The 24,560-nt window shown below is 52.3% G+C and overlaps 5 protein-coding genes across 8 annotated transcripts; 2 read left to right on the forward strand and 3 right to left on the reverse strand.

Moving 5' to 3' along the window:
• Window positions 1–95: 95 nt before the first annotated feature.
• Window positions 96–4,556, reverse strand: H257_08750. 2 transcript variants are annotated; one of them, XM_009834786.1, is made up of 9 exons: window positions 4,027–4,556; window positions 3,422–3,974; window positions 3,171–3,346; window positions 2,189–3,107; window positions 1,694–1,872; window positions 806–1,465; window positions 661–726; window positions 357–594; window positions 96–301 (listed from the first exon to the last, which is right to left on the reverse strand). In XM_009834786.1, the coding sequence occupies exons 1-9, from the start codon at window positions 4,516–4,518 to the stop codon at window positions 183–185; spliced, it is 3,402 nt and encodes a 1,133-aa protein (XP_009833088.1). In that variant the 5' UTR covers window positions 4,519–4,556; the 3' UTR covers window positions 96–182. The 2 variants fall into 2 exon arrangements, with proteins under 2 accessions (XP_009833088.1, XP_009833089.1); XM_009834787.1 differs by having other exon boundaries at window positions 96–594.
• Window positions 4,557–4,688: 132 nt separating this feature from the next.
• H257_08751 (hypothetical protein) lies at window positions 4,689–5,937 on the forward strand (the record flags this gene model as incomplete). Its single annotated transcript, XM_009834788.1, has 2 exons — window positions 4,689–4,837; window positions 5,811–5,937. 2 exons carry the CDS (start codon window positions 4,689–4,691, stop codon window positions 5,935–5,937), a joined length of 276 nt encoding a protein of 91 aa, XP_009833090.1.
• Window positions 5,938–7,022: 1,085 nt separating this feature from the next.
• Window positions 7,023–11,374, reverse strand: H257_08752 (hypothetical protein; the record flags this gene model as incomplete). Its single annotated transcript, XM_009834789.1, has 3 exons — window positions 7,023–7,433; window positions 7,563–7,628; window positions 7,701–11,374. Coding segments are annotated over 3 exons (4,088 nt in total), but the record flags the coding sequence as incomplete, so codon positions are not given.
• Window positions 11,375–12,168: 794 nt separating this feature from the next.
• H257_08753 (hypothetical protein) lies at window positions 12,169–17,800 on the forward strand. Its single transcript, XM_009834790.1, has 3 exons — window positions 12,169–14,052; window positions 15,190–16,977; window positions 17,257–17,800. The coding sequence occupies exons 1-3, from the start codon at window positions 12,199–12,201 to the stop codon at window positions 17,695–17,697; spliced, it is 4,083 nt and encodes a 1,360-aa protein (XP_009833092.1). The 5' UTR covers window positions 12,169–12,198; the 3' UTR covers window positions 17,698–17,800.
• Window positions 17,801–18,440: 640 nt separating this feature from the next.
• On the reverse strand, window positions 18,441–23,686 carry H257_08754 (hypothetical protein). Of its 3 annotated transcripts, XM_009834793.1 has the most exons (5): window positions 21,768–23,686; window positions 19,789–20,960; window positions 19,092–19,723; window positions 18,966–19,031; window positions 18,441–18,897 (listed from the first exon to the last, which is right to left on the reverse strand). In XM_009834793.1, exons 1-3 carry the CDS (start codon window positions 23,595–23,597, stop codon window positions 19,708–19,710), a joined length of 3,018 nt encoding a protein of 1,005 aa, XP_009833095.1. In that variant the 5' UTR covers window positions 23,598–23,686; the 3' UTR covers window positions 18,441–18,897; window positions 18,966–19,031; window positions 19,092–19,707. The 3 variants fall into 3 exon arrangements, with proteins under 3 accessions (XP_009833095.1, XP_009833093.1, XP_009833094.1); XM_009834791.1 differs by having other exon boundaries at window positions 19,092–20,960; XM_009834792.1 differs by having other exon boundaries at window positions 18,441–19,031; window positions 19,092–20,960.
• Between the last annotated feature and the right edge of the window lie 874 nt (window positions 23,687–24,560).

Raw genomic sequence — 24,560 nt, forward strand, 5'->3', positions numbered from 1 at the left:
AAATTAAAAAACAAAACCACGCCAAATTAAAACGAGGCCTTGTGAATTCCTTTACCCTTTAAATGCAACTATATATATATATATATATTAATAGTCCCCAAACTACAGTTCCGTCGACTCGGAATTGACGCCAAAACCACGCCAACTTAAAACAACAACGAACGTATAATAAAATAACGACGTTACGGCCGCAGCAAGTGCACTAAATTATGGATAGTGTTGTCAATGCGCTTGTACGGGTCACCAAGACAGGTTTGGATTTTCCCGGCAAAATCCAACGCCGCTTCCGTGGGCGTCAAGTCTATATATATTCCAATCAAATGAGCTAAATCTCATACATACGGATGTGTAAGTACCCATGACAAGGGCCTCCACCACGAAATAAATATCGTGCACGTCTTGCAGCTCGAGCATGTTGGCCGGCACCATGAGCGTTAGCCACGTCGAAATCAAATGCACGTGCTGGCGAAGCTGGTTCAATGCCCGACCACACAATGCCACAAACGTCGCGAAAAACGGAGACTCGGTGCCGCCGAGGGCAAATGCCATCTCTTTTGTAAACACAAACGACGTTTGGTCGCGCTTAAAGTTCATCTACAAAAAAAATCCAATCTCAATCCCCCAACCTTTCCAACAAATAACTAGACCGACACAACGTACGTGGTACTTGCAGTGGCCAAGAAAGTGCCCAAAGTCAATGTGAAAGTACTGGCCTCGTCGCGTCATCTACTCATCCAATGTACATAGTTAGTTGTCTTCAACTAACGAGTACTAGTAAAGAGGACACGATCGCGACTAGACCTACCATGATGTTGTCGTTGTGCCGGTCGCCAATGCCCAGCACGTGCGTGGCCACGCAGTACCCCGCCGCAGACCGTCGAAACAGATCCAGCGCCTGCATGTAATGTTTGGGCGACGACGCGTTTTGGGTTTCGAGCCATTTGGCAAATCGCATGTCCTGCATGGGACCCAAGACCCCGCCTTCCTTGTGAATCGCCGCCGTCGTGATGGCATCACCGACGACTTCCACCACGCCGCTCGACGGGGACGTGGCCACACACTCGTACAATTGCAGCTGCACGGGGATATTCGCATCACGCCACAGCTGCTGCATGAGCCCAAACAGCTGCAGCGTCACCATGTCTTGGCGAACGTCGTCGCCGGCTTTGAAAATCACGCGCACTTTGGTGCGAGAGGCCGTCTCGAGTGTTAGCCACAGCGGCCGTTTGGGCGACTTGAGCACTCGACACTCGGACGAGATAAACTCGACCAACGTGCACTTGGAGTGCAGGGGCAGCGATAGCCGGCCAGCAAACGACACGTTCAACGCACACAGTCGTGCCCGCAATTGACTGTCCAATGACGACGTTGCCGCGGCCGTCTGCATGTCGCGCGCAATGCGGTGAAGGTGCTGGCACAAATCCAGTTGGTTGTGAAGCATCCGACGCATGGATCGACCTGCTGCCTACAAAAAACAATTGTGAATATATATATATATTTATATATATATCAATCGTGAATATATATATATATATATATATCGATCGTGAATATATATCTATATATCGATCGTGAATATATATATATATATATATATCAATCGTGAATATATATATATATAGTGTGCACAGAGACAGCATACTGGGGCTAGTTGTACATAGTAGTTAGTGTAACGTTAGGGGGGAAGTCGTACCATCAAATATGCTTGAACCAGCAGTTGAAAGCGCTGGGTATAATGCGGTACAAACGATTCCACGTGTAACGCCCAAAACAACGGCACCCCCAGCAACATGGGCGCGCCGTCCACCGCGCGATGAACCACCCACGACACCAACCGACTGGCAGCATATGGCTCCCACTTCATGCATTGCACTATTCAAATAATCATCAAGTCGATATATTCGAAATTAGAGTTGGGCACTCCATCGAACGAGCAAAATAACAACCACATCGGCACACAAGCGATATACGACCAATCAAAACGCACAACAGGAATCCAGTGGCCAATCAAATCATCCACTCAAAGACCATTTCAACATTGAATTAGTGTGTGAATGAAATTCGTACGAGTTTTACATACAAATGTCAAAGAATCGATCAACGGATTTGGCGAATTAGCCGCCCAAAAGTGCAAGGGTAAAAGAAAGACAATACATTCAAACGCTCATAGGATGACAATCAAACGTACCGAGCTGTGGCAGCACCGTCGCGAGCATGTCATCGTCGAGCGCAGAGTCCAACTTGTCAATAGCAAACTCGCGTACGATTCTCAAATGCGCCAGTGGACGGCCGAGCAAGCTCAGGTACTCGGTGGGGTGCGCCGGCGGCAACGTCGTGTCCAATAGACTCACCAGTTCGTCGTGGTACATTGGCTGCCTCCACTCGCGACACGTGAGCAACCGAGGCAGCAACGCAAATGTCTTGGGCAACGACTGGCGAAACTGCCACAGCAACGAGCGCTGGTACGAACTGAGCGCAAACAACGGGTCCTGGGCCATGCGTTCCAGCAGCCACTGCAGCCAATGGTGGTTCGTGATGATGCTCGAGACGTGGTCGTCGGCGGACGTGGTCGTGTCGTCGCTCAAGCTCGTACCTCGAAAGCTCCAGTCGATGCTCTTGCGGGCAGCCACCGATGACGTGGCCACGCGAAGGGTGTGCAGCCAGTCGTCCCGGCCATTTCGAGTCGCCACGCCCAGCACGAGCGTCGTGGCCGCGTCCACGTCGATGGTAAAGGCGTGGGTTGTGTGCACCTTTTGCGTAGATTTCGACCCGGCGTTGCTCGAGCGGCGGCTCGTGGCGTTCAGCTTGTCGGTCACGTGGAAGCTGGTAGCGTCCGTGAGCGAAAACGACATGAGCTTCGTCGTGCCAGCGCCTGGATCGGTATGGTCCACTGGACGGAGAACGATGTGGCCGTGGCTCGTTAACACGCACCACTTGGACACCCAATGCGACCACAGCTTGCCACTGCCCAGGCGGCCGCCGCCGCCGCCGCTACTGCTTTGCAGCACATGTACCAACCCTTGCTTCATGATTGTAGAGTCGCTCAGAGCTGCGAGTTGCTGGCTTGGTCGACGGGTAAAGTCCAAGTCTTGCCACTGAAATTCCATCTAGTAGTGTGATCATATACGACGACGACGTCAAATGCAAACGATTCGTAAAAACACACGTACGTGAACGAATGGAGCTCCGTGCACGACTCCCAGCGGGAGCGGCCCATGCAGCAGGTCGGCGGTCGAGTCCAGCAGTTGGAGATGTGTATGGCCATCGACGACATCTCCATCCACGTGTCGTAGCTGCATGCCCGTGGTCGCCAACTTGGTCCAAGTCGTACTGGCATCATCGTTGCCTACCGTAGATGGGAGGTGTTGAACCTGTCATAATGTGTGACGAAGTAATGCAGTCAACAAGATATGTACCGTACCTTGCCCATCCTCTTCAGGCTGATTCGTCACGGCAAAGACAGTGCACATGAGCCGCCACGACGAAGTCAACGAGGCAGCAGGAACGTTCCAAAGGGTGTACCATACGTTGTCCAGGTGTCGACTGTTGTCTGGCATGAGGAGGAACGGAGCAGTGTCCACGGCGCAGTGCACATGCGATCCTTCCACGACTTCCAACCGAAGCACGCATGCTGTGCTGTCCAATCGCTCTGTGAGATGTCGATGGCCTCCCTTGACGTCGACGACATGTTGAAAGACGTGGCAGATCTTGTGGAAGCGTACATTCAACGCATTGCACATTGACCGCGATGACGTGGAGATTTGTGGCGCGGGATACGACACTGCTGTGAGCTGCAGCGACTTCCCTGGCGGCGCAAAGTCCTCCAAACAAGCCGACGGGTCTGTCCAGTACTGACTTGTGCCGTTCACGTGAATGCAAAACTTGTCCTCATCCAGCCCCACGTGTGCCATGCACTCGGCGACACTCCAATCTGTTCGCAGCGTCGTGTCGACCGTCGGGACATCGTCATGCGCCTGCAAGGGAAATAAGTGTAACAAACGATTGAAGTTGATGGACACCACCTACCTTGATCTGCAACGTTCCGTCGTAGCCGAGGGGGCGTGCATGGCGCAAGAGCGCTTTCCACCTGGTATATTCGCGTTCGTCTGCGAGGGCAACGAGGATATACGTACTTGCTGTGACTACGAGGAGACTGTGGGGTTCCAGACATGACGGTTCAACCGCAGTGACGTCGTCAAGGTGCAGCAACACTTGCATTGACGTCGGGTGTTTGCCCAGGTACAGGACCTGTCCGTGCATTTCGAGGAACTGTCGCTTGAGTTTGAATTTGTGATTGCGTTGGGTGTGCATGTCGACGAGGACGGGTGACCGCCACGTGATGGGTTGGTTGTGCTGAGGGGAGGTCGTCGTCGACGCATGGACGTGAGCCCGCACGGTCGTGGGGATGTCGCAGGGGGAGAGGGTGGACGTGATGCAGTCCAACTGATTGTCCGTCCCTCGCACCGCACGATGCAGTGCCGTCACTTCCGGCACGAGCATACCGTAGTTCCACATCATGTCGCCGCGCGGTTTTGTGATGGGTCTCGAAATCGAAAAATGCCGAATTGCAGGTCCAACAATACAAAAAGCGCGAAACAAGATACTTAATTAGCGGCAGCGGTTTCATCGAGTATACAAATCCCAAGTGTATTTTTACGCAGGTCGCATATTTCACCTTTTGACAGAACATGACGTGGTCCCGCATTCTCGACCAAGGCCATTTCGTCGATCTATGGAAAGCCGCGATCGTCACGGACGCCATCTACATACGAGTGCGTGTCCCGCCGCCGTCGAATCTCCATACCAACCTACTGGCGTCGGGTGACCCGGGCCACAGGTTGGTTAATGCAGGTTTTTTTACTCGTCCACGAGACGCCCCGATAACTTCAGCATATACGGTGCTTCACATCCCAAGCGAATCTGGACATGTGTCGTGTCACACGACAGGTTCAAGGTTTAGAACGTCAGGATACATACTGTTTGAAGTTGGGGGGCCGACGAAGTCAACAACGGGTGATGCACGACATCAGCCATGCTTTATGCTGATAAATTCGTGTGAAGATGCATTCGACCGCACGACGTCAACATCCACTCCATGCACTTGAATTGAAGCGCCTTGGAGTACGAAAGTACTTGTGTACTCCAGAGTATGTACCGGTAAAGTACTAGTAACATACAGTTTTTTGCATTACTACGGACCACTTCGAAGTACGGTGACTGACTTAATCGAACGAGAATCTAAATGTTGAAGGCTGATTGGCCAATATTAATTATTTTAGCAAATCAAACCAACTGTGTTGACAAAGATGATTCTGATTGGTAAGGTATTCAAATGAACTTCGGTGTGGCTGACAGTAAATTCCCTCGTACTTCGAAGTAGACTTTGGGGTGGTACTACCATTATTAATAATATAGTAGTATGGTATAATAATAATACTAGTACCAGTATTGTTCCACGATGGTTTTAATGACGTATCGCTTTTTAAACAACGTTTTATAGTTGATCCTTGTCTATGGAAAAATGCACAGGCTGGCAGCACCACTACGGACGTTGAAACACCTGTTGCTCTCACACTTACCGGTAGTACAGCGCTTGCTAACGTTAGGTACATACAGTATACTACAGTAGTAATACTGTTGTCCAAAGTTTTCAGTTCACTGTCAGTACATTTAACGCGTTTTATTCCAAGTAATTATCTGGAGCATACCAGTGGTGATAACTGTTGTCGGTTACGGATATCACCTTCGACAGTGTGCCGAGTGCAAATCCCAGTGCTGTCTGAACCTAAGCGTTACTTGTATACGTATAGTACCGACCACACTAGTACAAACGGCGTCAGTCCCTCGGCACCCCCATCGAGTGCATCTGTACCTGGCCTCAAGCAATTCTACGGCGCCACCGTCCCCAATGTTAAGAGCCCTGCCACTGTCGGTTAGCCATTATTGTGGCTCGTCATGGTGCTGTTAAATGTGGATGGACGCTGTCTACCAATCTAGTATCTGCTGGACCCCATTCGAAATACTTGCTGAGCCAGGAATTGCACGACATACGCCCGATGGCTACTAGCCGATGACCTCTCATTCAATCGTACCCCCAGAATTCCGTATATCATCTCAACTGTTGCCACGTCGATGGTTGAGACATCCGCTTAAACTTCTATAGCCAGTGCACGTACTAGTACATGGTATGAAAAAAGTGAGCCCTTCAAGCTGGAGGTCAGGTCGTGGTTCCTGCAATTCTCCCGGTCAACGCTTAGTATCGGAGTGAGCCAAACTCAACTCTTAACAGTAAGGTTTCAACATATTGCGTAGCTAAACTCAATGGGAGTGTCTTCGTCGACCAATACAGCAAACTGTGCGGAGACCGTCGTCGTAATAAAGTTGGAGTTGTACAGTAATGATGACTGGTTAGATTTCCTGATACCGTATGTACGCAGGCTTCTCATATTTCCACTTGTCGACTCGTCGACAGGGGGACTGATCCGATTGGCTGGGCCAACAGCATAACTCACCAATCATAAGCTGCCATTGCTGCGAATTGACGACCGTTTACAGTTGCCGTGACGTGGCAATTATTGTATGGAATCACAATGAACTTGATATCTACGAATCTTACAACATGGATGACAATGTGGGCAGTGATGGTGTCGACACTTGGCAGTGAAGGCCACTTGCTCAACATCTCAATCGCTGCAGTGTCACACAATCCACTAGCTTGCGATCTTGTATTTACAAACGAACTGTCCAGAACTTCATCGCACTGTAACGTTACCCACAGTTATGCTTGGCTACTGCATTGATACAGACTGTACATATTGCTCTTCATGCAGACAACCCTTTGCGTGGTACTCGGAGTAACACCCTTGCTTGGTGTACAATCAAACAACTCTTACATTGCTACGCATGATCACTTCTCTTTCTTTCTCGGTAGGCGCGTGTACTAGTATATTTTTTGCCTTCTCGACCTGGTTGCTAGAATTCATATGGCTTGGATATTGTACATGTGGAAGACCAAATGAAAACACGACATGACACACAATTCACTTTTGAGTTACCCTGGAACCATGGACTACAGTACGTTGGGGCTATCGATGCTTGATTATGTGGAGGGCATTGTCAATGCGCTTGAAAGTGTTGTTCATGCACTCGACGATCAGCCCGGCAAACCACGCTGATGCCTCTTGGTCAGTTCGCTCGGTGGCCGACACTTCGACGAGGTAGCTGATGTCATGGCGTGTTCGCAGCTCTGGCATGTCGGCGGGAATCATGAGCAGCAGCAGCGACACCAGCAGATGCAAGTGCCGTCGCACCACGTTGAACGCGTCGCCACAGGTGGTTTGAAAGCGCTTAAACTCGTCCGTGCCCACGCCTCCAAACACGTGAGCCATTTCCGGCGTAAACACAAACGGGGTTTGTTCGCGCTTGATGCCGTACTATACACAATACAACATTCCCAACGTCATCGCAGGTTGAAAACTATTGTCCAAATGTCATAGCTACGTTGTTGGCTAGCCAACCAGCAGGCATTCATGAAATTGAGTACTCTGTGTGTGTAACGTTACCTGATACTTCATAAAACCTAAAAAGTGACCAAAGTCAATGTGGAAGTACCGGCCTTGCTTGGTGATCTACAAACGTGTTATCCTGTGTCGGAAAATAAAAACCAGTCACAGTGTCACAGCAGATTTGGAAATGCGTACCATGATGTTGTCGTTGTGGCGGTCGCCAATGCCCAGCACATACGTGGCCACACAATACCCAGCACACGAGCGTAGAAACAAATTCACGGCCGTCTTGTAACTCCGCGGGTCGCCGTTGTTGGCTGCGATCCAGTCGGAAAAGCTCACGTCGTTGAACGCGCCAAAGATACCCCCCAGCGCACCCCCTCGCTTGTGGACCGCGGCAGTTGTGACGGCATGCAGCACCACTTGCAACATGCCCGTCATGGGCCCCGTCGACACGCACTTGTATGGCTCCATGGCGAGGTCCTTGCCGTCTTCTCGCCACATTTCGTCCATGAGCGTGATCAACTGCAGCGTCAAGCAGTCTTGGCGGACGTCGTCGCCGGCTTTGAAGATGATCACGACGGGGTCACCGCCCTCTTCGGCGTTTTCAAACTCGAGCCACAGCGGCAATTTGGCCGAGCTCATGATTTTGCACTTGCGGACGACGATTTTCCCGACTTCGACACGCGGGTCGAGCGGCAGCTGGTACGACAACGGCAATGTTTCGTTGAGGGTCGTCAAGCGTTCCCGCAGCGCCGCCACCATCTCGTCCTTGGTCTTGCCTGCGTGGGCCAGCGCCTTGACGTGTTGGCAGATGCGTTCAAACTCGCCTTTTTCCGCAAACAACTTGTCCTGGAGCTCAAGGATGCCGCGCATTTTCAGCGAACACACGTCCGTGTAGGCGTTGAGGAGCAGGCCGTAGCGCTCTTGGTACTGGTCGTTGTACGACTCGACCTTCATGGCCCAGAAGAGGTCAAACCCGATTTGGTTGGGGTTTTCAATCGCCCGTTGGATCAACAGCTTGGCCAGATGGGACACGTGATGGTTCTCGTACTTGAGCGCTTGCACGAGTTGTGGCAGGAAGCAGCGAAAGGTTGAGTCGGCCATTTCCCCCAGCCGAGTGACTGCAAAGTGACGCACGCCTTCGTGGGCAAACTGCATGTCCAACAGCAAAATGTACGCCGCCGGGTGTTGCGGTTTGGCCCACTGGGGCAGCAACGCCAGCATGTCGGCGACTTCGACCGCATTCTGCCAGTTGACACACTCGAGTACATGTCGTAGCGCTTCAAACGAATCGACAAACAGCAGACGGTGGCGCCACAGCAGCGTTTGCTGAAAGTCGCTTAGCTGAAACAGAGGATCCCGCATCAAGAGGGACCGAAGGTCGGCCACAGACTCGGCGGTCCCGTCGATGCCGGGGTTGGCCACGACCTTGATTGCCAGCATCCACTCGTCGCGTTCCTGCCGCGTGGCGGCGCACAATATATACTCCCGCGAGGTTTCGTTGGACTGGACCTTGAACACCCACGTGCGCTGCTCCTTTCGAGTGCATTTGCTTACAGCGAACGTCGTGTACGTCTCGTTGAGCTCGTCGGCCGTCGTGACAGTCGCCCCCTGCGCGAGGTCGATCGCGCCTTTGTGTCGCATGTTCGGACCATCGCCATAGTACAACGCCCCGTATACTTGACTTAGCACACACCACCGAGGCTGCCAGTTCGTGAGCGAGTGAAACTTGCCCGTCTTTTTCAGCCACCCTTCCTTGGTCACAGAGTCCGCGCGGCGCGCTTTGAGGGCTATTTTGGGCGGGGATGGCGATGACGACGACGGCGTTATGTACGGTTGCACGACGAGGGGCGGGGGCTCATGCGGGAGCTGGAGTTGCTCGCACCAGTCAAACACTACCACAGAGTTGTTGTTGTTGCTGCTGCTTGAGTTGCTCTGCAACTCGAGGTGGACAAACGGACGTTCTGGCGCCACGACATGGGGCACGGGACCGTATCTGGCATGGTGCAAGTTGTCCCACATCTGAATGTACTGCTCGCCTTGGACGTACACGCCGTCGATGTTGAACAAGTTGTATCCGGTGGTGAGAAGTACACATCCCCGGTCGAGTTGCCGCGGGCCGCCGCTGCACACTGTCAGCACTACGCGGGTCGATCGCGGTGCATTACACAGCCGCAGGGTACTCTCTAGCCACGAGGATAGTGCCGGGTCCGTCGTCGAGTTGGGGCCCCACTGTGCCACCAACAAGTTCGTTCCCCCTGGTATCGCCCGCAGTGGCACCTCCGCAGTCTCCCCCACCACTTCCAGCAGCTGACCGCCGTCGTACAGCTCCACCCGCACAAATACAGACACACACGTCAGCGGCTTTCGCTCCACCGCCCCCGCGTCGTGCGCACTTCGTTTTAGCGCACACGTGAACCGGGGAATGTTGACAACACGACGAAATTGCAGCCGGACTGCCGACGACGTGCCGATTTGACCGCTGGCCACCACTTCCCCTCGACTACTCCCTCCAGTAGTACTACTAGACGTTGCGGCCCCCGCTTGCTGAGGCGGCTGGCATTTCCAGTCTGCGCCCAGCGTCGTGATCGCCATGGACGTATCGTGTGGCGGACTGATGGCGTGCAGAAACGCAGCAGCCGCAAAAAGTGATGGCGACATGGTGGCAACTTGGTTGATATGTGAGATATGTACCAGCGTCAACCCCAACGTCTTGCGCGTGAGAAAACACTCTGCTACGTGCTGGTATCGGCCGATTTCTTGGAGGGGATCCAACATGTAGTCTCGAAAGCCAGTAAACTTAAGCACATAGTCCTTTGGGTCGTGGGGGTGCAGGGGGGTGGCGTCGAGCATGTTGTGGTAGCACTTGAAGACGTTGGCGACCGTGGCTTCGACTGTGTGGGACGGCAGCAGCACCATACGCACCTCGTTTGGCCCAGATGCGCTCACTTCTGCCAACTGCAGCATGCGACGAAACACAATGTTCACCGAGTGGAACGGCACTGAATTGCACAAACAGTTGACCCACATGTCATAGTCGGCCTCGGATTCGGCTTGCAGCGTCCACGTCCGGTTGGTCGTGACGAGGTCGATGCCCCACGTGACGGACGCCCCCTTGATCACGGTGGGCTGGACAGACGACACCGAGTCGAGATCGATTTGGCCCTTCATGAACAGGGATTTTTGGGCGCGTGGCAGGCTCTCCCCGGTCTTCGTCTCCGGCTTGCGCTTGTAGTAGCACAATGCACGGTCTTCGAGCTCCATGTAGCGCTTCTTCATCGCTTTGTTGGTCTCCCCGCGCTTCTTGAGCCATCCAGACACGGACAGTGCGGGCGACGCCTCCGAAGTGGCCGACGACGTGTTAAGCTTTAGCAAGTCCATAGGGAGTCGCGCCACGGCTTTGACTGTGTTGTTGTCGCCGTTACTGGCAGTGGTTGCATGGCCAATCCAATCATCCGATTCTAGACGATACTCTGGAGTTGCCGCACGGATTTCCAGCGTGGCCGGCGTCACGTGCGCGTGGACTGCGGTGAGAATGTCGCCGATGGCGTACCGAAGCGTGAGGCTTTCTTTGGAATGGACGAGCCTTGGCACAGGCTGCCACCGGGACGCCGCGGACGTATCGTTGCTACTGCCATAATGTGCGTAAGGGTTTAACGAGTGAAAGGAAGGGATGTCAATTGCGGTCGAATCACTGGCCGACGAGTCGTCTGTCGACGACGACGTCGACAATGACGCCGTGGTCGCGCACAGAGGCACCGGTGGCGGTAAGACGAAGCTCTGTCCACGGGAAAACGTGTTGGAGAGGAAACTCCCGCGTCGCGCGGTCATAGCCTGTAGGTCTTGCGGTGGAATACGGATCATAACGTAGTTTTTTAGGTTAACGACGGCGGTTACATCAACCCAACCAGTGGTAGAGTAATACTACTGTACGACTGGTAGGCGAGATCCAGATCTTCGGTTACATACATGTATTAGGTATGTATTGCTCATGCAAACAAGGGCTCACTGCATGCAATGGACATCGTAACGTTAGAGGACATACGTTGACAACGACTGCCTTCAAGGACGTGCATATTTTCGAGTGCGTACAATACTGTATCGGATTTGACTTCCAATTTGTGAGTTGCTAAAGGTAACCGTTGCTGGTCGTGGATTCATTCTGACCAATCACCGATTGTTTCGAAATTAATTTACTGTGGAAATTTCTAGCCCTACTGTAAAATAAAAAAAGGCAGGGACATTTTGCGAGAAACACCGAAACGCGTTAGCGCTAAGATTTCACGAAAAACTCGATTCATATATATCGTCCGAGGCACATAGTCATGCTTCTCGAGCTACACACTAGCACCATCGATGGCGTCTTGAGAGATATTTAACGTTAACCAGCAAGTACTTGCAGACCGTAAGTAACATTTCGGAGTACGTACAGTACTCTGTTCAAACGAATCGCCCAAAACAGCCAACCGGATATATTTCCGGAAAATGAATACTTGAGTTTTGTAAGGATGGTTTTGATGTGCGTGTCGGTCGTGCGGTCGAACAATCTGGGGTTGGTATCCGGACGGGCATACGAGAACTCAATGTTTGTAGCCACGAGAACACAGTGCCACGGATGGTATCCGGATGATCGCCGTCGCGAAGTCCATTTGCGTTCAAAGCAGCACCAGCAGGAGAAGCAAAGCCTGTGATGGCAGCCACCGCATCCTCGGATGACAGCCGATGGGGCAGCACGGCACACACGTACGACGAGAATTCCTTCAGCGTCATGGGACGACCATCGAATTTCTCTGGCAACAGTGGCGGCGGTGGCGGCGGTGTGTCCACGCCCGACTTCCACGACGTCAACCCGTACGCGCACTACGGCCGCGTCCCTGCCACGTCAACGTCCACCAACGGCGGCAAGTCCCACCGACGATGGCAGCCGATGCAGGGCATCGTGCACTCCAAAGAAAGCATGGCTCTTCGGAGTGCCATCGGGTCCATTCTCAACCAAGTGTACGAGCACACGTCGGCGGAAACATTAGAGATTCGCGCCAACACGCCGCAATATCGCTTGGAAAAGGGCGACTGGGTCATGCACAACGCCCAAGCAAACAACATCGACGTGCCCATCAAGACCGTTGCGCGCTTGCCCCTCAGCCTCCTCGACATGTCCAAGGCGGCGGGCCAGGCCATCTCGACGCACACGTTGGGGCGGCACCTCGCCCACGACGGATATTTGTGGAAGCGTGGCGAGTCGGCGAGTTCCACCATGAAGCGGCGGTACATGGTGCTCCAGGACAAGGTCATGCGGTACTATCAAAAGCCCCCAGAGTCGTCTCGCAAGCTGTTTGGCGGCGCGCCCAAGGTCAAGGGCAGCATCAAGCTGGACGACGTGTCGCTCGTACGGCCATTCCAAGGTCAGCCCACAAACCACGTGATTGAGCTTGTCACAAGCGATCGCACGTGGGTGCTACAGGCCGAAAGCGACGGCGACTACCAGGAATGGGTCCGTGTGCTGTGCCACACGGTAAAGTTCCAATGTGTGGACGTGGTATTTCGGCGGATGCTGCAGCTGGCAGAAGTGGATGCGTCGGGGGCCAACGAAGTCCGCCTGGTGACGCTGCCGTCGTGCTCGGTCAAGGAGACGGTGGAGCATGTGTTCAACTGCTATCACAACATGCTCGAAGCCGTGCCTTTGCACGTGTACGACCCAAATGATTACGTACTCAAAGTGACAGGGTACCGCGATTACCTCATCGAAGACAACCAGCCCGTGGGCAGATACAAACATGTGCGAGAGTGCATCTTAACGAAGAAGACACTGTGCCTCACGCTCGTGCACAAGTCCAAGATTGCGGAAGCGTGCGACCAAGTGGACGACGAGATCTTCAAAACGTACACAAGGTCGACGGGCTCCAACTCTCGCCATGGCCTTCGCCAAATGTCCCACCGCCGCCCCAGCTGGAATTGTACGACCTTGGAATACGATCATCTGGACGACATGGACATGTACGATCACTCGGCGTTGCTGCCGTCGTCGCAGTGCATGGACACGCTGCGCTTCAGCATCAACCGCGTGGTGCACATCCCGCGGCACACGACGCACGTCCACCGCACGGCTCATGCAAAGGGAGTCATGACCAGGCCACTGCAGTACGCCAACTGCGTCGTCCAGATCGAGCTAGTTCATGCTGGCCAACGGGTCGAACTGGTCGGGGAAACGTCCGACATTCGCCTCAAAAGTCTGCCACCGCCACCGACCAAGGCAGCAGGAGCGACGACCCCCCTGCCCGACTTGATTGGGGTGTGGTTGGCCCCCAAAGCATTTGCGACGCGGCTCCGCGTGTGCCAAATCCCAAGATCTGCGCGCATTGTGTTTACGCTCTTTGGCGTGTCCGCCGACGGACGCGAGCGCATCATGACCACCGGATGGAATGTATTTGATGTGGACGGTATGTTGGTCCCGGGCGAGCACTTTGTTCAATTCTTAGACAACACGCACACGTGCACCACGGGCGCCGTGCCCCACGTCGTGTTTCCAGACCAGCCGTTTTTGCAGGTACATACAAACCACAAGATCGTCAGTTGTGTTATGGGTAGTATTGTCGATTTGATAGTACAAATTTGGGGAACCGATCCACAATCGATCGGATTGGTTGTTGAATTTCATTGAGAAGGCTTTGATTGGCTAGTAATTTTGAGCTCCACTGAGGTAGCCAATCAAATCGATTGAAATTCCAACCAGAAACCACAACACAATGAAATTTCTCTTAAAAGCACAATAGTGGATATTGTACTCTTTTTACTCAAAATGTGGACTTTTGTGCGGGTGAATCGTCAAGTCGATCGATGGATCGATTCTTTGTTACTGAAGGTTGTATGTAAAAAGTTGTTGTCCTGTGGTGATTGGTTTCACACTAATTTTAGGCATACACTAATTGACCTTGGTGATGGTTATGTCGTGCAATCTGATTGGCTCAATTCTTCTGCCGATGCTAGAGTACATTTGGTTGTGTCGATTCATTCTCCATGTCGCGCTCTAGTTTTGGAATAAACCCAACAAGCCAGGATGATGATGATGATCATGTTGGAGACAAGAGATATTATTGTCCTTTTCCCCAAAATTTGGTTGACTTTTGTGCCGCAGATTCGCCAAATCTATCAATAATCGATTCTTTGTTACTGAATTTTGAATGTAAAAAGTTGTCGTATGGTATCACACTAATTGAAGCCACACACTAATTAGATGTTGATGATGGTTGGCTAAATATATCCTTCTGCCGATGATTCTTCTGTGATATACATTTGGTTGTGTATCGATCAATCGTTCCAGTTTAGAAGAAACACAAGACAATATAATGATATATGCTGAGGACGCGTCCATATGTTCTGATATATCATACTGACGAAAACATATGGACGACATTGCCATGATGACGGATGATATACTGATATACTACGTAGTAGTACAAGGATTTCAGATACTCCGGCGTACTAATATTCATGCATTGGTGACGAATACATCAAACCTAAAGTGCAATATGGACGAATCTATACTTGCCGACTAGACATTTCTTGGTGATGTAGGATCAATATTGGAGTATAATTCTGCACTGGTTGTATCGTATGTTGGATTGGTTGATACATGATGGCCATTTATATATATATATATATGGTACTGACAATATCAGTGTAGTTTGCAGTCGAGACCGAGCACACACACCAATATGTCGAGTTTGACTGGAGAGTGGACAACCCAGCAACGACGTACACTCCCGGGGCGGGGCTCCCGTTGACGACGTGGATCAAAGAGGACGAGACCGTCGCCCGGCTATCGCCTCGCAGTCCGACATTGAACCGCGCCGGATGGCTCCAGAAGACTGGCAAAAACCACAAGACGACGGCGTTCAAGTTGCGGTGGTTCTCACTCGACCAATTCGACCGAACGCTGTCGTACCAGGAGTCACCGACGCCGTCGCCGGCCCCGCTACAGGTGATTCCGCTCGCGGGTGCGGAAATCCTCCGCGACGACCTGCTCAACAAGGTCTTGACGGACAAACTCACAGCCACGACGAGGCGCGAGATCCAGACGTGGGTGTTCAAGGTCCGTCCGGCCAACGGCACCCGCGAGTACATTTTGTCGGCTGAGACGTCCCAGGAGCGCGAGTCGTGGGTGAACGCGCTGCAGCTTGTGGCGTCGGAGGATTGGGTGGACGACAAGCTCCTACTTCCCACGCGCGCGCTGTCGTCCGTCCATTGCCGCAGCGGCCATAAAGTGCTGCAGTACCTGCGCAACTTGATACAAACCGACCCGTTGTACCGGCTCAGCGCGTTCGAGAAGAGTGTCATGTGGGACAATCGATACGACCTGATGGACTGCTTCGAGGCGTTGCCGCGGGTGCTCACGTGCGTCAACTGGCTGAGTGCCCGCGAAGTGGCTGAAGTGTCGTCGCTCTTGACCCGGTGGGCAGCCCCGAGCCACCCCGCGGGGTATATTGCCCTCCTGGACAAGGAGTTTGCATGCGACGTGGTGCGGACGTTCGCGGTCGACAAGCTCAGCGAGATGGCAGACACGACGTTCAGTTACTTTTTGCCTCAGCTCGTGCAAGCGCTCAAGTACGAGAACCACCACGTGTCCCCGCTAGCCAAACACTTGATCAAACGGGCGATTGAAAACCCCAACCAAATCGGGTTTGACCTCTTCTGGGCCATGAAGGTCGAGACGTACAATGATCAGTTCAAGGAACGATATGGGCTGCTCCTCAACACGTACGTGGATGTGTGCTCGCACAAGATGCGGTCGATTCTCGAGATCCAGGACAAGCTGTTTTCAGAAAGAGGCGAGTTTGAAGCCATCTGCCAAGAAATCAAAGCGTTGCACCACCGCGGTGTCACATGCGACGACTTGAAGCAGGCGCTGCGTGACAAGCTCACGGAATTGAACCCCAAGTTGCCGAATTCGTACCAGTTGCCCATCGACCCGCGGGTCGAAGTCGGCAAGATCCTAGTCCACAAGTGCAAAGTCATGAGCTCGGCCAAGTTGCCGCTGTGGCTCGAGTTTGAAAACGCCGAAGACGGCGGCGACCCCGTCGTGATCATCTTCAAAGCCGGCGACGACGTCCGCCAAGACTGCTTGACGCTGCAGTTGATCCGGCTCATGGACGAAATGTGGCGAGAAGACGGCAAGGACCTAGCTATGGAGCCGTACCGGTGCGTGTCGACGGGGCCCATGACAGGGATGTTGCAAGTCGTGCTGAATGCAGTCACAACCAAGGTCATCCATACGCGAGCGGGCACGGGTAAACTACTGGGGAAAGCCATGGGCTCGTTCAACAAGAACTGCTTTGTGGACTGGATCAAGGAGAACAACCCGCGGGACTCTGCCGCCAAAGCTGCCGGCGATCTGTTTCTACGGTCGTGTGCCGGGTACTGCGTTGCCACGTACGTGTTGGGTATTGGCGACCGGCACAGCGACAACATCATGGTATGTATGGGCGGACAACATATGCTAGACTTTTTGCTGGTTTGGTATTGTGTATTATTGCTATAAACTTGCAACATTCGTTTATCATGTCAATATATTGAATCACGCTGGAGCTCTAATTGGTTGAATATACGTGTAAAACTTCTGTAAGAGCCAATCAAAAATCCACTCAAAATTAGATTAGCCAATAATAGCGTCGATTACTTCGTGATGATTCGATTCGACTGAGTCTGGAAATTTGCACAATATTTGACGTAATTTTGATTGTTTTGAATGTAGGTGACGCAACAAGGACGGTACTTTCACATTGACTTTGGTCACTTTTTGGGGTACATCAAGTACCAACCGGTGGCAGGGGTCGCGTGGAAGCGCGAGACGACGCCGTTTGTGTTTACGCCGGCGATGGCCGAAGTGTTTCATGCGACGTCCAAGGTCACGGGCAGGCACGAGATGGACAGATTTGGGCGGACTGCCGGCGAAGCGTTCAATGTCGTGAGGGGGCACATGCACCTGCTGGTGTCGCTGTTCCTGCTCATGATTCCCGCCGACATGCCAGAGCTGCAGCGGGCCCAAGACATCAACTACGTCGTGGCGTCGTTGTACCCCAAGATGACACCCCCCGATGCATTTTCCCTGTTTGGCGAGTTGATCAACAAGTGCCTGCATGACAAGTGGAAATCGGTGGACGACGTCTTGCACGCGTGGAAGCATTCCAAGTAACTTATAGATCTATTTGTACAATCACAACGATCAACGGTTGGGGGGGAGGGGAATCATCGACATATGAGGCGGGAAATTGAATATTTATACTCTTAACTTTTGCCTGACCACCACCAAACATCTCTGCGCGACCAACGTTCTTCCATTCATATTCATATATATGCATTCATCCTTGGCATACTAGACGAACGAATACTATACTACTAGTACGTATAGTAAGTACACTACGTAGTAGTACACTACAAATCGACACAACGAGTGGGTTTTTCTAATTTATGATTGTTGTGTTGATTTATCACTAACAAGAGGTCTAGTAGACCTCTTGTTCAGTGACGAAGTGAACAAGAGGTCTAATTGAGGATTCAATACGAATTTCCAGACCCCGTCGAATCGAATGAGGTCTAATTGAGGATTCAATACGAATTTCCAGACCCCGTCGAATCGAATCATCTCGCCGCTATGATTGGCTAATCCATTTTTGAGTGGATATATTTGATTGGCTCGAAAGGACAAGTTGATTCAACCAATCAGAACTCCGGCGTGAATCAATATTGATTCGTTTATAGCGAATTCACAATATTGCCAGTAACGTCATTGCCACACCATAACACGTTACATGAATAATCTAGGCTGGTCATTCGACAACCATAATAGGCATACATACCGGTACTCTTACTGTCAATAGCGGTGTGCATACATACACTATTAATAGTACCATATACTACTAGTACTGTACTAGGGTTCCAGTCATGTACAACGTTGAAAGCTTCGTATGTACTACTAGTACTCGATAATACATCATGTTCATCCGTGTTCTGAACCAACTCGTCGAATGGAACTCGACTATCTATGCTTGAGGATGTGGAATGTGTTGTCGATGCGCTTCATGGTGCTGTTCATGCACTGACTGGTGAGGTCTGCAAAGAACGCGGCGGCGTCTTCGTCCGTCATCTTTTGCGCCGTCACTTCCACGATGTGGCTGATGTCATCACGGTGTCGCAACTCGGGCATGGCCGCGGGGATCATGAGCAGCAGCAGCGACACCAGCAGGTGCATGTGCCGCCGCACCACATTGAACGCTTCCCCGCACAGCTTTTGGAAGCGCGGGTACTCGTCCCGACCTTCCGCCGTCGACGGCTTGAACACGTAGCGCATTTCCGGCGTAAACACAAACGGTGTCTGTTCGCGCTTGATGCCGTACTACAAGAACACAACGCCATATAACTACTAACTAGTACCAACTAAATACGATTATCTTGACGTCGTACCTGGTACTTCATAAAGCCCAAAAAGTGGCCAAAATCAATGTGAAAGTACCGGCCTTGCTTGGTAATCTACAAACGTCCTATGTCGTCAGGAACACATTTTCACAGTGTCACACATTAGATTTGTACCATGATGTTGTCGTTGTGCCGGTCGCCAATGCCCAGCACGTACGTGGCCACGCAGTACCCCGCACAACTCCGTAGAAACAAGTCCACGGCCGTCTTGTAGCTGCGTGCGTCGCCGTTGTTGGCGCCGATCCAGCTGGCAAAACTCGTGTCATCGAACGCTCCGATGACGCCGCCGCCGCGCTTGTGGATGGCGGCGGTTGTGACAGAATGCAGCACGACTTGGACAAGGCCGGTCATGGGGCCCGTGGACACGCACTTGTATGGCTCCATGGCCAGGTCCTTGCCGTCTTCTCGCCACATTTCGTCCATGAGCCGGATCAACTGCAGCGTCAAGCAGTCTTGGCGGACGTCGTCGCCGGCTTTGAAGATGATCACGACGGGGTCGCCGCCCTCTTCGGCATTTTCAAACTCGAGCCACAGCGGCAACTTGGCCGAGCTCATGATTTTGCACTTGTGGACTAGGATCTTGCCGACTTCGACCCGCGGGTCGATGGGCAATTGGTACGAATTCGGCAACGTTTCGTTGAGTTTGCCGAGTTGTTCGCGCATCGCCGCCTTGACGTCGTCCTTGCTCTTGCCGTCATGGTGCAGTTGCTTGACCAGTTGGCAGATCTTTTCAAACTCGCCTTTTTCTGAAAACAGCTTGTCCTGGAGCTCCAGAATCGACCGCATCTTGTGCGAGCATACGTCCACGTACGTGTTGAGGAGCAGACCATATCGTTCCTTGAACTGATCGTTGTACGATTCGACCTTCATGGCCCAGAAGAGGTCAAATCCGATCTGGTTGGGGTTTTCAATCGCTCGCTTGATCAAGTGTTTGGCTAGCGGGGACACGTGGTGGTTCTCGTACTTGAGCGCTTGCACGAGCTGAGGCAAAAAGTAACTGAACGTCGTGTCTGCCATCTCGCTGAGCTTGTCGACCGCGAACGTCCGCACGCCTTCGTTGGCAAACTCCATGTCGAGCAGCCGAATGTACCCCGCGGGGTGGCTCGCCGTGTTCCACAGCGGCAGCATGCCCAGGACCTCGTCCACTTCGCGCGAGTCGTTCCAGTTGACACATGTGAGGATCCGTGGGAGCGCGTCGAAGTCGTTTTTGAATTGGTGCCGATTCTTCCACATGATGGCCTTCTCGTACGAACTGAGGCGGTAGAGCGGGTCGCGCGAGATGATGTCGCGCAGGTCCTCGACGGCGCGCGCGTTGTTGTCCACGCCGCCTGAGACACTGGACGCCGACGACGCGCGATGTGTGAGAAACACAGACGACTGGGGCATCGTGAACGACCGCAGCACCGACGGCGGACGGTCAGACGACGACGACGTCGAGCGAAGCGCGTGGCTGTTGGTTCTCGTGTTGGCAAAGCTGTCGGAACCTTCCGACTGGTTGTCGTCTTCGTCGTCATCCTCCTCCGAGAAGGTTTCGCCTCGCGCCACCATCCCCAGCGCCGACATCCACTCCTCGCGCTCCTGCTTGGTGCTGGCACACATGACAAACTCACGGCTGCTGCCGTCCGCCCGCAGCTTGAACACCCACGTCTGCTGCTCCTTCTTGGTGCTCTTGGATGTGACGAACGTGGTAAACTTGGAATTGAGCTCGTCCGCGGCCCACACTGTCGCACCCACGAGGTGGATTGTGTGCTTTGCAGGCAGGTGCACGTCGTCGCTGTACGACAACGAGTTGGTCGTCTGGTTGAGCGAGAACCACCGGCGCTGCCACTGCGACAGCGTGTAGCTCTTGCCAGTTTTCTTGAGCCAGCCAGACTTTTCAAGCGTTTGGCTCCGGTGCGAGTTGGTCTTCTTCTTGGTCGATTCGTACCCGTTGCCTTGGCTCCAGTCGAACGCAATGTCTGTGTGGTACGACGACAGCGAAATCTACATAGGGACGTAGTAGCATGTATATGAGGTTCAGAGCTCCTTGCTATAAGAGAACGAACATGAATAAATAGATATATTGTCGATTTGATAGTACAAATTTGGGGTGCAATCGAATCGACCAAACCGATCCACAATCGATCTGATTGGTTGTTAAATTTCTTTGAGAAATGGGTTTTGATTGGCTAATAATGTTGAGCTCTTCTGAGGTAGCCAATCAAATCGATTTAAATTCCAACGAGAAACTACGCCACAACACAATAATGAAATTTCACTCGAAAGCACAATACACACAAGATGCTTGGTTTCAATTCAAACTACATGACCACACAACCTACACGCAATGATATACAAGTAGTAGCAAATATTTCAGAGACTTTATATTGTGCTTTCAGCCACAATTTGTGGATTTCGTTTTGTGGTGGTGTCCATCAGTCGACTAATTTTGTCCTGAATGTGTCGGATGCACAATGGGTGAAACCATTCACACTATTATAATAGATGGCAAATCGAATTCGAGGAGTTTGATTGGCTCCTTGGAAATTGTCCTGGGGTTTGATTGGTCGGTCGATTTGGTCCGTCAAAAACCAACTCGAATTGACTCATCAGTATTGGACTCCAACAACACGAGACTGTCATGGTATGATTCAACCTTGTACTTGATATATCATCCCAACATATCCAACCAACACTGTCACTTACTCAAAACACACACACAAAACCTTGCTTTCCCCACCACCAACCATTATCCCAACCAATCAAAAAGCACCGATCATAACCAGCTCACAGATCTTAAACCCGACGTACGTGGATCAACGGTTTGTGTGTGTCGACAATGTGGGGCACCGACCCATAGTGACAACGGTGCAAGTTGTCGATCATTTGCACGTATTGCTCGCCTTGGGCGATGAGTCCTTGGACGTCAAACACGTTGATGCCTGTGGTGAGGATGCGCTCGCGGTCGTCGCCGGTGCTGCTGCTTCCGCTGTGGCTTTTACGCACGCCGTAGAGCGTAAACACCAACCGGGCAGACCGCGGGATCTCATTTAGTCGGGTCTTGGTGCGGTACCATTTCGGCTCGGTCCACAGCGCAATGAGCCCGTCGTCCATCTGCGCCTTCAAGCGGACGTCGGTGGTTTCAATCGGCTCTTCAATCAACTTGCCGCCGTTGTACAGCTCGACCACGACTACGCCGTTGGTGAACAGCAGCGGCCGCCCTTCCACGGCCATCTCATGGGCATTGCGCGTCAAGTGCGTCGTGAACCGAGGAATGTTTAGCACACGGTTGACGCAAAAGCGAAGCGGTTCGTGGTAATCGCAGCTCTTGCCAACAACCACGGCGTGTTGCCCGTCGTCGTGGTTTTGGTTGGTCGTCGCATCAGCAGCGCCGACTGGACGCTCTGGTTGCTGCTGCTGGCGGTGGACGTTCCACTCGCCGCCCAACGTCGTAAAGTTCAAATTCGATCGGGACGACTTGGTTGTCAAGTGGCACACCTTTTCGTTGTACAGTAGATCCTGCGACTGACTCAGCCCCTTGAGCAACTCTGGGCCGTCAATTTTTGACCGGTGGACAAGCGTCAAGCACACCGTTTTGCGGGTCAGGAGGCACTCGCGGACGTGCTGGTAGTCGCTCACTTCGCGCGAGGGTTCAATCATGTAGTCTCGAAACCCCGTGAGCTTGAGCGCGTACTCGGACGGGTCGTACGCATGCAGGGGCACGGCATCGAGCATGTTGTGGTAGCATTCAAAGATGTGCACGACGGTCTCTGCGACAGTGTACGATGGCAGCAGCACAAGACGCACTTCGTTGGCAGCGTTCGCGCTCACTTCGGCCAGTTGCAGCATGCGGCGGTAGATGATGTTGACCGAGTGGAACGGCACTGAGTGGCAGATAGCTTCGACCCACCGGTAGTACTCGGCTTCCGAGTCGGCCGCGAGCACCCACGTCCGGTTGGTTGTGACCAGCTCAAAGCCCCATGCGACGCTGTGGTCGGCATGCGGCTGGACCGCCGACACGTCGTGGAGGTTGATCACCCCCGTGACCAGCGACGCCTTTTCGTTGTTGCCGAGCATCACGCCGTTCTTCATCGGTTCCTTGCGGTAATAAGACAACTTCTTGTCTTCCAAATCAAAGAACCGGCGCTTGAACGCTTTGTTGGTTTCCCCGCGCTTTTTCAAATTGCCAAACACGAGGAGGTCGGTTAGATCCTTGCGGCCCACGCACGCATGCGGGTCCACCGTGAGCAGGCTCATGGGCAATCGAGCTACTGACTTGAGCGTCGGCGGCAGCACGTTCTTGCTGTTCTTGTGGGCAATCCAATCGTCGCTTTCCAACCGGTATTCTGGCGTGTTGGCGCGGATCTCGAGCTTCTCCGTCGACACTTCTTCGTGGACTTGCTTCAAGATCGATCCGATCGATTGCCGCAACGCTAAGCTTTCCTTGGAATGGATCAGACCTGGGACAGGCTGCCATCGACCGCTGGACGGTCCATGTTCGTGTTGCGGCTGCGCGGCGGACGCCTTGTTGTGCCCGTAGTGTGCAAATGGGTTCAGGTCGTTGAACGCAGGCAGCTTGCACGACTGAGCCAAAGACTGGATGTCCAGACCATCATATGTAGCTGGAGCGGCACGGCTCATCGCGCTAGATCTGCAGGCTTGAAGGTAGAGGTGTAGGCGGCGAGTTGAGTGCTGCCTGTTATTCCCACTTGTGGAGATGGCCTGACCAGCTCTTTACAGCACAAAAATATTATATATTATATTGACATCTGGTTTTTTATTTGGGTTCCGTGGGCCATAGTAACCTCGTTTTTTTTAAATTGGCAGCGCTGACTTCATGGAATGAAAAAACTTTGTGATCCGGATAAAACTCTGTGCTGTTTGTACACATATATCCGGAAAAAGCGAGTTTAGTTCACAGTCAATGTCAACTCTGCCATAGGCTTATACCCCTCTGCCATCTTTGCGATTACAGTCAAATGCTGGCAATTTATCCGTTGACAAGGCAAACGCATGAGCGAGCTAATTGCAATAGTAAATCACATTTACAACGGAATGGGCTTGCTCGAATTTGCAATGGAGGAATCATGAAGAAGAGAAATCCTACCTTCGTGAAGACTTTTGCAACTGTACAGTACTTGGTAACTGGACCTTAGGTAATTGACAGTGTGAAATTGAAATTACGCGGTATTTACAAGCTCACTATCGCCCGAGCACGCGCATGTGCAGCAGCGCCCGCGAACTAGACAAATCTAGCGGATGGAGCTAGGGACCTTAGGTAATACCTACTCAGTAGTTAGGACACTATGGTTCGAATCGTGCATTTGAGGACGATTGGCAGCGCTTTGGAAGGCGTGGTAAGTTTATTCTATTCCAATCGACGGGGATTTGGTTGTGGGATTGTACAATAAAACCTACTACGTTTTAAATTCAATTGCGATCTGTCCATTTGCCATGGTTGGAATGCATCTGGCACCCCGACCCAAAAACGAATAAAATCTGGCAGATCAAAGGTATGAAGCATGTCTACTTCTCTACATCAACCGCATGAGTCAAATGTAAGGCTTACCAATGCTTTGGATTGTTACGGCTAAAGCTGAATTG

The sequence above is a fragment of the Aphanomyces astaci genome (assembly GCF_000520075.1).
Source record: "Aphanomyces astaci strain APO3 unplaced genomic scaffold supercont1.20, whole genome shotgun sequence".
Taxonomy (NCBI): Eukaryota; Oomycota; class Saprolegniomycetes; order Saprolegniales; family Verrucalvaceae; genus Aphanomyces; species Aphanomyces astaci.